The 13,176-nt window shown below is 52.8% G+C and overlaps 1 protein-coding gene across 1 annotated transcript in view; it reads left to right on the top strand.

The window, feature by feature from the left end:
* Positions 1-1,260: 1,260 nt before the first annotated feature.
* DEGS2 (delta 4-desaturase, sphingolipid 2) overlaps positions 1,261-13,176 on the top strand; it is a 34,293-nt gene continuing 22,377 nt past the window's right edge. The window contains exons 1-2 of the mRNA XM_029950899.1: positions 1,261-1,424; positions 1,623-1,721. Of these exons, the coding sequence (XP_029806759.1) occupies positions 1,715-1,721 (7 nt within the window). The 5' untranslated portion in view covers positions 1,261-1,424; positions 1,623-1,714. The remainder of the gene's footprint in view (positions 1,425-1,622; positions 1,722-13,176) is intronic.

Here is a 13,176-nt window from a genome sequence, read left to right on the forward strand (position 1 = left end):
AGCTCGGGCTCACAGACTTTACCAGCGCAGTGGATCCGTGCTGAGAGCCCCGAACAAGGGTGGGTAGGGCTTTTATGGGGTCTGGGAAGGGGGAGTTACAGGACATTGTGACACAGGTACAGTGATCCAATCACTATCATCTATCATTATTGGCAGTAACTTTAACCATACACATTGTTACTTTTGGCGGGACCCAATCACAACATTTAGCGTATTGACCAATCACAGAGTGGGCCTAGGACCCTCACGTAGGGCGTGACCAGCCTTAAGCAATAAGTGACTATCTATAGCTTCTATCTCTAGGCCGGCCCTTAGAAGTGTTAAGGGTGTTAGCTGGCCTTTCCTGATTGGGTGTTACACGGGTGGTCCCTCCTGCCTTGGGCAATGTGTGTCCTTCTATTGTCTAAAGATTCTGAGAAACCCACCCCTAAGCCTCCAAGGTCCGAGGGAAACTGGAAACCTGTCATGGAGTCAGTGTGGTTCAGATCTGCGTCCTTACACCTTGTGGCGGCGTCTGGTCTCATCCCGGTCCCCTTTCACCTCCCAGCAGCTGGAGACCCTCCCAAGCCGCATGGACGGCTGCTCCGCACCCGCTGGCCTTTCCTCTCCTGGGCGCCGGGTTTCCCTTCCTCTCTCCGGTCAGGAACTCTCTCCCCCGTCCTTAGAGGCCTGAACCCACGAACAAACCCACACCTTCAGGATTCACCCCACCCCAGGCCATGGCACTGCCTTAGCCACCAGCAAGTCTCCCCTCTACCACCCCCCACCACCTGCATGGGTGCCCGGAGCCCTGTGTCCCAGGGTGGGGACGCGGGGAGGTGGGTGTTGCCTTTCACTATAGCGGATTGATGGACTGGCGGGAAAGAGATTCAAATAAGAGTTTCAAAAGCTAATTTCTCTGCCCTCCTTCGCCCGGCCACCGCTGGAGGGTGGGATGGGGCCCCTTGAGCCCCGCTGCGGTTTCCTCCGCCTACAGGCAAGTCCGGACCTCCGGAGAGCCCCAGGGGCAGAAAGAGGGGCATGTTCTGGGGGCTTGCACTGCTTCTGGGCCTGGGGGCGGGACTCGAAGGGGCACAACCGCTCGCTCGCAAAGGCCCGGGGCCCGCCTGCAGCGTGGTGCGCGAGCGGAGCGCCGCGCTGACGGACCTCCGACCGGCAGGGGGCGCTGTGCAAGGAGCCGGAGGAGCGCGAGTCTCGGGTTTGCTGGCCCCGAGGGAGGCGGACGCTCACTTGAAAACTTCACTTAGAGATCATTATACTCTGAAACGACCCACGCTTGTTAAACAGGGCAGAGCAGCTTGTAAAACCCTGGCCTCTCGGCCTCACCTCCAGGAAGTAATCCCTGACTCGGGGGGCTGGGCGCATCCTTCCAGGTTTTGTCCAGAGGATTTATTTGCTCAGACCCAACGAACGCTCACATACAGGTATTACCAGACGGGGAGGCGTGCGCGCACGCGCGCGCACACACACACACACACACACACACACACACACACACACACACAACCCAGGGGAACACTTGGATCCCTAAAGAGGCTGGTGGGACTGTCGCATGCTGTGGGTGTATTTATGCAGACACGTCTCCAGTGATGCATGCACACGCACACAGTTTATTTTCGCAGGTTTCCGGCTCTCCTGCATCGCCATCAACAGGCAGTCCACGTTTCCATCCCATCCTTCGTGCTGTGGGTGATGAGCCAGCCGAAGCTGCGAAATGCAAGGTGCCGATGACACATCGCCAGGGCTGTTTGGGTGGGGGCGATGCGGTGTCCTGGGTGCGGGCGTGGGGTATCACCCACGCCTTGGGATTCAGGAAGACGTGAGGACCTGAGCGCAAAGCCCTCGCGGGAAGTCAGCGCCCAGCAGCTGGGCAGCGGCTGACCCTTGACCTTCCTAAGGGACGTGCCTGAGGTCTTTGGGGCTCTCCGGATTTGCGTCAGCCACAAACGTTGATTATCCCCTGCAAATGCAATCCCGTTGAACTGAGACCCCTAAGGAGAGCCCTCCCTCATGTCCCGTCATCTGAACAGGTGGAGCCCCACTCACTCCCCCCGCAATTCCACATTAGCCTCCAGCGTGTCGAGTCCCCTCTTCACACCCGCTCTACTCCAAGCGGGAGGGTGAACCCGGACCATCAGTGGGGCTGAGTGATTGACACTGATTTCCACAGTCAGTATGTGCGGTGACTATGTGCGGTGGGGGGGGGACCCAAGGATCTTCTTGCCTCCCTGCCAGCATTTCTACCCTCAGCCTCCTCTGTCTGTGGACCAGCCCCGCGCTGCAGGTGTTCCCACTGGGTGGTGCCGGCCGGTCGGCAGCCCGGTGCACGCCATCTGAGCTTTGGAAGCGGTCCCTGTAGACTGTCCGGTCCATGAGCCGGCCCTGTGGAGGTGAATCCTGACAAGGCCCATGGACGGGTGGCAGGAGGGAGACAGGAGGGGCCGGAGTCTGCCGGCCCCAGGTTGCTCCAGTGTCTGGCTGTCACATGGCCACTCCTGGACCGGGGCTGGAGAGCCAGCCCTGGAAACCAAGAACATTCTAGAACTTTGATCTGGAGGCCTCAGCTCCGTGGACGCCCATATCCTGGAGGAGTGCACACGAGCCACGCAGGCCCCGGGTGGGAGTTGGTGCCTCTGCTCCTAACTGGGACTGTGCTGTCCGCTGCGACGTGGGGCAGCAAGGTTCCCGGCTCACAGCAGGACACGAACTGGCCCTGTTGAGCCAGGATGGCCCTGTTGAGCCAGGATGGCCCCGGCCTGCGTGTGGAGGAGGACATGACTTCGGGCTTGGGGCTGTTACCACTTGTCATGCTCCAGATGTCCACCCCAGATTACCTTGTGTGTGGTGCGCGGTTGAAATCCCCCCCACCCCAAAATGGGACCAACTCCTCCAACTGGTTTTTATTTTGTCCTTAAGGCACACGTCTGAAAATGACATCATCAAGGAGGTGTCATAAATTAAACCTGAGGGCCAGGCTCTCTGCTGGCCAACCTCCCAGACCTGACAGAGGAGACCTCTGGTGACCCGGTGAGCTTCACCGGGGAGCTGACGACTTCTTACAAGGTCCCATGTGTCCTCCGGGCTGTGGCAGCCTGGCTCTCGCTGCCCACCCCGCCGATGACCGAGGGCCTCTGTGCCAGGGTAGAGAGTTAGTGCCCGGTGCCTGGGCGAGGGAAGGGAAGATGAGACTCTGGCTCAGGCACAGATCAGGAAGCTTCTAGGAGGGGGTGACTCTAGGACTGGGCAGGATACATTGGAGAGAGATGAGGCAGAAGCTCAGGATAAGATTCGGGGACACGGGGATGGATGGGGATGGGTCCTTGGCCATCCGTGCACCAGGCTGCAGGGGGAGGCACATGTGGGCTGCCGTCGCCCTGCTCCACCGCCTTTTGCCCAGAGTGTTGCTGGCAAGGTCAGTGGCCAGGGTGACGCTTGTCCTTTTGCAGGTAACGTCTTCTCTTCTTCTCTGTTTCTTTTTTGAAGCCTTTGGGATTTTTCTCTTCCTTGGGTGCTCAGAAATGTCTCGGCAGCGTTTCTAGATGGTGATGCCCAGCTTTTCGGTGTTGTTATTGTGTTCACTTTTTCATTAAAGTATGACATACAGGGGCGCCTGGGTGGCTCAGTCCTTGAGCCTTGACTCTTGATTTCGGCTCAGGTCATGAACTTGTGGTTTGTGAGATCGAGCCCCATGTTGGGCTCTGGGCTGACAGGGCAGAGCCTGCTTGGAATTATCTCTCTCTCTCTCTCTGCCCCTCCCCCATCACTTGTACATACACACTCTCTAAAAATAAATAAACATAAATACTTTTAAAAATATATTCCAAGGGGCGCCTGGGTAGCTCAGTCGGGTAAGCATCTGACTTCAGCTCAAGTCATGATCTCATGGTTTGTGGGTTGGAGCCCTGTGTTGGGCTCTGTGCTGACAGCTCAGAGCCTGGAGCCTGTCTTCGGATTCTGTGCCTCCCTCTCTCTCTGCCCCTCCCCTGCTCATGCTGTCTCTCTCTCTCTCTCTCAAAATAAATAAAACATTACAAAATATATTTTAAAATGTAACATATAAAATGTGCATATCTTAAAATTTTTTTTAATATTTATTATTATTGAGAGACAGAGAGTGTACGATGAGTGGGGGCAGAGACGGGGGTGGGCTGAGGTGGGGGTGACACAGAATGTGAAGCAGGCTCCAGGCTCCAAGGCCAGCACAGAGCCCCTGGCACACCTGAACTCATGAATTTCAAGATCATGACCTGAGCCGAAGTTGGACGCTTAACCGACTGAACCACCCAGGCGCCCTTAAAATGTGCATGTCTTAAGAACACAGCTTGGACCACTTGGGTGGCTCAGTCAGTTAAGCCTCTGACTCTTGATTTCAGCTCAGGTCATGATCTCGTGGATCGTGGGTTCAAGCCCCGTGTTGGGCTCTGTGCTGACAGCTCAGAGCCTGGAGCCTGCTTCTGATTTTGTGTCTCCCTCTCTCTCTGCCCCTCCCTCTCTCATGCTCTCTCTCTCTCTCAAAAATAAATAAACATTTAAAAAATTGTGGGGGCACCTGGGTGGCTCGGTTGGTTAATTGTCTGGCTTTGGCTCAGGTCATGATCTCACAGTTCATGGGTTCGAGCCCCGTGTCGGGCTCTGTGCTGACAGCTAGCACAGAGCCTGGAGCCTGCTTCAGATTCTGTATCTCCCTCTCTCTGACCCTCCCCTGCTCGTGCTGTCTCTCTCTGTCTCTCAAAAAAAATTGTGTGTACACTAAAGTTACTCTGTGATACCGAGGTCTATGAGCTTTAGTAAACGGTAATGTCTTCTACTCCCTGTACAGTCTCCTACACCGTAATTTCCCAACCCTCACCACCCCCAACACCCCCAGGCCACTGCTGTTCTGTTTATATAGTTTCTATAGTTTTACTGTTTCCAGAATGTTATATAATCAGAACCATACACTACATAGTATTTTCAGACCGGCTTCTTTCACTTAGCGGTATGCATTTAAGATTTGTCCGTGTCTATTCGTGACTTGTTAGCTCATTTCTTGTTTAAAAAGTGTACTTATTTATTCTTGTGTAATCTCTACACCCAACATGGGGCTCAGACTCATGAGCCCAAGATCGAGAGTCGCACGCTCCACCCACGGAGCCAGACAGGCGTCCCCTGCTCATTTCCTTTGGTCTCCGACAGATATTCCCGTGTCTGGATGGAGCACAGCTCGCTTAGCTATTCACCTGTTGAAGTCGCCTTGGTTGCTTCGGGTTTTAGGTAACGAGCAAGAAAACTGCTACAAACACTCGTGCGCGGGTTTGGCTTGGGCGTATTTCCACATCCTTTAGGTAAACACCCAGGAACACAACTGCTGGATTGTGCAGTCCAGCGGTATTTACTTTCGTAAGACACAGCCAGACTGACTTCCAGAGTGGCGGCTCCATTGTCTAATTCCCCAGTGACGAATAAGCGTCCCTGTCACTCCACGTCCTCACCAGTATCTGGTGTCGTCAGCGGCCCGGGGAGCATCCGTTCTGACAGGTGTGCGGCGGCAGCTCGTTCCTGCTCTGCTTTGCATTTCCCTGTTGACAAATGACATTGAAGTGTCTTTTCATACACTCCTCTGTCTGTGTCTCCTCTGGCCAGGTGTCTATTCAGATCTTTTGCCCACTTGTTATTTGGGTTATTTGTTTTCTACTGTTAAGTTTTAGACTCAGATTTGTGTTTCACAGATATTTTCTCCCAGTCTGTGGCTTGTTTCCTCTTTCTTTTAACACTGTTTTTCACAGAACAAAAGTGATGCATTTTAGGGGCGCCTGGGTGGCTCAATCGGTTAAGCGTCTGACTTCGGCTCAGGTCATGATCTCACAGTTTGTGAGTTCAAGCCCCACATCAGGCTCTGTGCTGACAGCTCAGAGCCTGGAGCCTGCTTCCGATTCTGTGTGTGTCTCTCTCTCTCTGTGCCTTCCTCTGCTCGTGCACACTCTCTCTCTCAGAAATAAATAAGCATTAGAAAATTTTTAAGTTATAATAAATTTAAGTTAATAAAGTTGCAACCATATATTTTTTCTCTTTCATGGATTGTACTGTTGGTGTTGTATTTAAAAACTCATCACAAAGGGGCGCCTGGGGGCTCAGTCTGTTAAGTGTCCCACTCTTGATTTTGGCTCAGGTCATGATCTCACAGTTCAAGAGTTCAACCCCCATGTCTGGCTCTGTGCTAACAGAGCCAGATAGAGAGATAGATAGCCCTGTGCTAACAGGCATGTAGATAGATAGATAGATAGATAGATAGATAGATAGATAGACAGACAGATAGACAGATAGACAGATGGACAGGCACCTTGCTGGCTCAGTTGGTTGAGCGTCTGACTTCAGCTCAGGTCGTGAACTCGAGGCTCTCGTGTGTGAGTTCCGCACGGGGCTCTGTGCTGTCAGCGTGGAGCCTGCTTCAGGTCCTCTGTCCCTCTCTCTCTGCCCTTCCTCTCCTTGCACCTCTCCCTTCAAAAATGAACATGAAAAAAGTGTGTATACACATACACACACACACAGCAAAACCTTGGTGGGTGAGCATAATTTATTCCAGAAACATGCTTGTAATCCGTAGCACTTATGGACCAAAGCAAATTTCCCCATAAGAAATAATGGAAACTCAGATTTGCCATCTACAACCCAAAAATATTCATATAAAAGTAATTACAGGGGCGCCTGGGTGGCTCAGTTGGTTAAGTGGCCAACTTCAGCTCAGGTCATGATCTCCCGGTTCGTGAGTTCGAGCCCCACATCAGGCTCTGTGCTGGCAGCTCAGGGCCTGGAGCCTGTTTCTGATTCTGTGTCTCCTTCTCTCTCTGCCCCTCTCCTGCTCACACTCTGTCTCTCAAAAATAAATAAACATTAAAAAAAATTAAAAAAAGTAATTACAACACTGTAATACAAATACAACACAAAATAATAAAATACAAAATGAGAAAAAAATAAACTGACGTGCACTTCCCTTTGAAAATCTTCGTGGCTGGTGGGAGGGAGGCGAGAGAGGAGGGTGATCGTGCGGACGACTTTCACCATCACTAACAGATGCTGACGACGCTACAATATTAAGAAACTCTTGCGTCTCCTGTGGGCGCTAAGCAGCAGCGGGAGGGTCTCCATCTGCAGGCAGCCTGACCTAGAATGAAGCAAAGCATTGCTGAGCTTACGCTTGTCTGGAAAAGCAAAGGACCATCTCTTGGTGCTTGGAAGTGACCAAAAAAAAAACAAAACAAAACCCAGTGTCATTGTGGGCACCTTCCAACGTTCTGAAAAATCGCTGATTTCTGCCGAACCCCATGGCGTGAGACCGAGCACATGAACTTGAGAAACTGCCACAATCCCACAGAGAGAGAGAGAGAGAGAGAGAGCCATGGGCTCAGTTGTGACCACGTGACACTGGGCCGCACGTCCTACTCTATTGCAAGACATCGCTGGTTCGTCAAGTTAAAATGTATCAGAAATGTTTGCTCATCTTGCGAATGCTCGCAGAACAAGTGACTTCCAACCCGAGGCTTTACTGTGCGTGCGCGTGTGTGTGCATTTGTTCGTTTTGTTTACTTTCAAGAACACTATCTTGGTGTGCGTTTTGAGGGTCAAGGTGGCAGGTCGAGCAGTTACACGGTCGGGGGTTTGAACTGCTGGATCAGGAGAGTCTGTGTGAGGGCTGCGGTGTCACACACACAGGAAGAAGGGTGGTCATGGTCACGGTGGGAACCGCAGGGCCAGCGGGCTTGGTGGAAGCTGGAGGGGGCAGTGAGAAAAGGGACAAAGATGGGGGGAAGGAGGAGTCCTCTCCCCAAGGGGGTGAGGGATTAATTGGTATACAGGTGCCGCCTGGAGAAAGCAGTCTCTCCGGGAATCCGTGGACTGGCACAGACAGTCGTGACCTTGGCCAGATTTCCCTGTAGGGATGGGAGTGTTGGCACATACAGCGAGGTGTGCAGTTTCCCGGCTAAGCAGACAGCAAGCTCAGAAACACCAAATAGAATCCCTAATCTCAAAGGAAGAAAAGCAGGCAGGGTCCGTGTCCACTTGGTGCCTCAGCGGAGGTGGGCCGTGGGCAGAGGTTCGAGTGTCTGCGTGAAGTTGGCCCAGTGATCTCCAGCCCCGTCTGAAATGTGGGCCTGGGATACGCATTCCGAGCGGATGCCCGAGGGGGGAGATGAGGGCGTTGTTCTTGTGGCTCAGGGCTAATCCGGGGTGGCGGGGCGTGGGGGCGCCGTGAGTGTGTCCGAAGGCCTTCCCATCGGGCCCTTGGCTTCAGCTGTTGGTTTGGTTGGTGATGGCAGAGTGGTGAGATCCTTGGGTGGCAGGGGGGGGGGGGGGGGGGCTCGGATTAAGCAAACTCGATGCCTGGTTGAAACAATGGCTCACTGGGAGGGTTTGGGCCCTTGATGGCAAACCAACAAAAAGCCCCCGGTACCGACACCTGTAATGGGTGTGGTTACACCTGACAGGCGTTGTGTTTAGTGTGTGTGTGTGTGTGTGAGGGTGTGAGTCAGGCTCGGATGGGCCCCCTATTAAATGACAGCTGCCTGGCCCAGGGGACACTCTGGGGTTAATGGGTCCAGGAGCATAGGTGTCCTTGCTCGGCCTCCAGCCCTTCTGGGATGGGGGCAAGATTGGGAATGTATAAAGTTAGGGAGCGACGTTATTACGGGCCGATATATAAAATATAATGAGGCTTTATGTCCATCGAGGGGAGAAAAATCCCACTTTAAATGTAGGAAAGGGAAAGTGGGCCACTTTTTAAACTCAACAGTGAGCTTTGAGTTCGCCAAGGACCTTGAATTAAGAGAGAGCGAGGCCTGGGGAAGACCGAGGAATCGGGCTGGAATTTGAAAAAAAAGACGTCTGAGAAAACCATTACGTTTCTCACCTAACTTCTCTGGCGCCCATGATGGACTGGAAAGTTCTGTTGAGGGCCTTTTCCAAGAGCCCAGCGCTGCGTGTGCTGAGAAGTGAAGTGTGCGCCTGCTTCCCTCCAGCCCTGTCTGTAACCCCCGAGGGGACAGGCGCGGGCTGGCCAGACCTTGTTTTGTGGCTTTAGGATACGGGGACACAGGTGGATTTGGGGTCACGTTTTGGGGATCTGTGAAGAGAGAGGTTCCCAGGGCTCTTTGCCCTCAGTCAGTGGCCCAAGAGTGTGCAATCAGCTTCCAGGTGGGGTCACTTGTTGGGCAGGGCACCAGGGCGGAGAGGATCCGAAATCTGGCCAAGTATGTTGACCATTGGGTGCTGTCCTTGGCCTGGACATAGGGGACTGTTCTATGACCCAAGCAGCGGGGTAGCTGCATTCAAGGGGTCCCAGGCTCAGCGTCTGTGAGCACCTCTATTACCAGGAAAGCCTAGTATGTAATCAGCAATTTTGTCTTTAACAGTGTTTAGCCAGAGGCAAAGAGGGACATTTCTTGTATCGGAAGCCATTGGGGCAACTGATGGCCATCGTGGGTGGTCCAGACACTGGGGGTGGGTGGGAGAGGAGGCAGCTGAGGCCTCCACAGCGAAGGGGTGAAGGTGTCTCTGAGGCACCGCAGCGGTACCTGTTGACTTAATTTGGACAGATCTTAGAGCCTTTCGTTAGAGGGGTCCCACTGACACTCAGCTGATTCTAAATTCCAGCCTCAGTTAGATTTAGGTAGAATTTATTTTTATTAAAACATTTTTTTTAATGTTTATCTATTTTTGAGAGAGACAGAGCATGAGTGGGGGAGGGGCAGAGAGAGAGAAGGAGACACAGAATCCGAAGCAGGCTCCAGGCTCTGAGCTGTCAGCACAGATGCGGGGCTTGAACCCATGAACCGTGAGATTATGACCTGAGCCAAAGTCTGATGCTTAACTGACTGAGCCACCCAGGTACCCCAGATAGAATTTATTTATGATAGAGAGAGAGAGGGAGTGTGATTGGGGGAGGAGCAGAGAGAGAGGGGGACAGAGGATCCCAAGCGGGCCCTGAAATGTCAGCACAGAGCCCCACGTGGGGCTAGATCTCACAGACTGTGAGATCATGGCCTGAGCTGAACTCTAACGCTCAACCACTAGAACCACCCAGGTGCCCCAGATGTAGGTAGAGTTTCTAAATGAGGAACATGTTGCCCAGAGGACTAGACGACGTGGATCTGTAAGACCTTGAGGGGGTGTGTCGGATGAATCTCGCTAGAGGAAGGCGGCACTTTTGCTGCCTCCGGAGGGAGGCGGGCACTGGCACGGGCTTGCCTGCAAGGATGGTGGGTGAAGGCAAAGCTGTTGAGGCCACCGGTAGCCTGGGAAACGGTGTGTGTCATTTTGGGGGTGCAGGCAGACAGGCTGAGGGGACACTGAAATGGGCGCTGAGCAGAACACATGAGCCACCTCTGCACGGGCAAAATCTCTCCTGCAATTGATTGGGCAGAGTCGGTCACTTTAGTCATGTTGGGTATGGGGACGGGAGCCCGTGGCCGGGTTCCTTCTTCTCGCCCTCTTCCCTCATCCCCTTTGCCCTCCCCTTCCTCCTCCCTGTCATCCTCCCCTCCTCTTCCTCCTCCCTCCCTCCAGATTCTCCACGGATGTGATCCCTCCTGCCCACTGAGTCAGGGGAGGGATTGAACCTTAGCAGGCAAACAACACAGCTACGGCCTTTCCCGCGGGACCCGTGGGGTGCCATGGTCCCCAAGGGGCTTACCCTCGTGTTGACTCCGCGTGTGGTTCGGATGCACTGGTGCCTCTGCGGAATGTTGCCCATGTGCTCTGCCAGGCAGGCTGAAAGGCGGGGGGCAGGGCGCCTCCATTCGCCCACCACCTGTCAGTGCTGCGCTCTCCGGCCTGGCCATAAACTGGCTAGTTTCCCCCAGAACAGGGTGCCCAGGAGCGTCATCCTGGATCCTAGGCAGGTCACAGCTCAGACCAGAGCCAAAGGAGGTCTGAGTGGGCGTCTGGGGCCACTCCAGGCCAATGCGTCAGCGGTGCCCCTGCCCAGCCTGCCACTCACGCCCGTGCAGCCGGTCACTGGTCCCGGGCAGCCCGGTGGCATTCCTGTCCCCACCGAGGCCGGACCTCCCCGCTGGTTGTGCTCCTTGTTTGGCATTGCTGTTACTATTGTGCACGTGTGCTGGGGCCCACGGACCGGGAGACAACTGCCATTGCTCTGTGTCGTTCCTGGGAGGAGGGAGCACACGCAGGTCATAGGGCCTTGAGCACGGTTTCCACGAGAAGGCGTGGTGAGGCTGGGGAAACAGGTTTAGGACGGTCAGCCTGAATCACTGTATTCCAGTCGTCCGTGGAGACGTGCAGAGGAGGAGGCGGTGGCCGGCCTGGGCCCAGCAAGGCTCCCAGGCCAGGCCTTTAGCATCACTGCAAACTGGTCCAGCCTGGGAGGGGCCGTCCCTTCAGGGCCTGCAGGAGTCAGCATCAGAAATACAGAAAGTCAGGGGCACCCGGCTGGCTTGGTCAGAAGACCACGTGACTCTTGATCTCGGGGCAGGGAGTTCAAGCCCCACCGTTGGATGGAGAGATTCCTTAAAAAGAAACCAACAACAAAGAAATATGGAAAATCAATTTGGAGGTTGGGAATATCTCCAGGATTGGGCTTTTACCAATAAAGCTGTTAGGAATCTCCCTCTACGTGCTTTGGTGGATATATATTTTCATTTCTTTGAGCTGTGTGCCCCACAGTGAAATTCCTGGATCATAGGCAGGTATGCATGGTGCTTTAAGAGATATTACTGCAGACGGGGGGTCTGGGGGGCTCAGTCGGTTGTCCGACTTCGGCTCAGGGCATGAGCTCGCCGTGTGTGGGTTCGAGCCCCGTGTTGGGCTCAGTGCTGACAGCTCAGAGCCTGGAGCCTGCTTTGGAGTCTGTGTCTCCCTCTCTCTGCCCCTCCCCTGCTCACACTCTGTTTCCCTCTCAAAAATTAATAAACATTAAAAAAGAGAGAAAGAGATTTTTGCAGCTTTCCAAAGTGGTCGAACCAAGTTTCAATCTTTGTTGACACTCTTAAGCGTTTTCAGTCTGAAGACGCACATCTTTCTTCTAATCTTAGGAATCCCCATTTCTTTCTCGTTTGATGTGGTTTATCCATTCTTTCACTTAGTAAATTGTTTTTTTTTTAAATCTAAATAAATTTTATGACTTCACTACTTTTATGTTCAGAACCAAGTAGTTGTGCTAGCTTTTTTTTTCTTGCATGATTTTTTTTTTTTTCAGGAATATTATTTAGTGATTCCTCACTTACATACAACACCCAGGGCTCTCCCAGCAGGGGTCCTCTGCAATGCCCATCCCCCATTGACCCTATCCCCCCCACCTCCCCTCCAGCAACTGTTTGTTCTTTGTATTTGAGAGTCTCTTATGGTTTGTCTCCTTCTGTTTTATCTTCTTTTTCCTTCCCTTCCCCTATGTTCATCTGTCGTTTTTTAAATTCCACATGAGTGAAATCATGTGATATTTATCTTTTTCTGACTTATTTCACTTAACATAGTACACTCTAGTTCTATCCATGTTGTTGCAGACGGCAAGATTTCATTCTTTTTAATTACTGAGTCATATTCCATTGTGTATATATACACATCTTTTTAAAAAATTTTTTTAACGTTTTTTTATTTATTTTTGAGAGACAGAGGGAGACAGTGGGAAGAGAGGAGGGTCAGAGAGAGAGGAAGATACAGATTCTGAAGCAGGCTCCAGGCTCTGAGCTGTCAGCACAGAACCTGAATGGGGCTCAAACCCACAAACCGTGAGATCTGACCTGAGCCGAAGCCGGACGCTTAACCGACTGAGCCGCCCAGGCGCCCCTATACACGTCTTCTTAATCCATCTGTCAGTGAATGGACACCTGGCTCTTTCCATACTTTGGCTATTGTTGACAGCGCTGCTACAAACATTGGAGTGCATGTGCCTCTTCGAATGAGCATTTTTGTCATCTTTGGATAAATACATAGTAGTGCAATGGCTGGGTTGTAGGGAAATTCTATTTTTACTTTTTTGAGGAACCTCCACACTGTTTCCCGGAGTGGCGGCACCAGCCTGCATTCCCACCAGCAGTGCAAAAGGACTCCTCTTTCTCCGCACCCTCGCCAACATCTCTCCCTGCCTGAGCTGTTCATGTTAGCCGTTCTGACAGGTGTAAGCTGGCATCTCATGGTGGTTTTGATTTGTATTTCCCTGATGATGAGTGATGCTGAGCATCTTTTTGT

The sequence above is a fragment of the Suricata suricatta genome, chromosome 9, assembly GCF_006229205.1.
Source record: "Suricata suricatta isolate VVHF042 chromosome 9, meerkat_22Aug2017_6uvM2_HiC, whole genome shotgun sequence".
NCBI lineage: Eukaryota > Metazoa > Chordata > Mammalia > Carnivora > Herpestidae > Suricata > Suricata suricatta.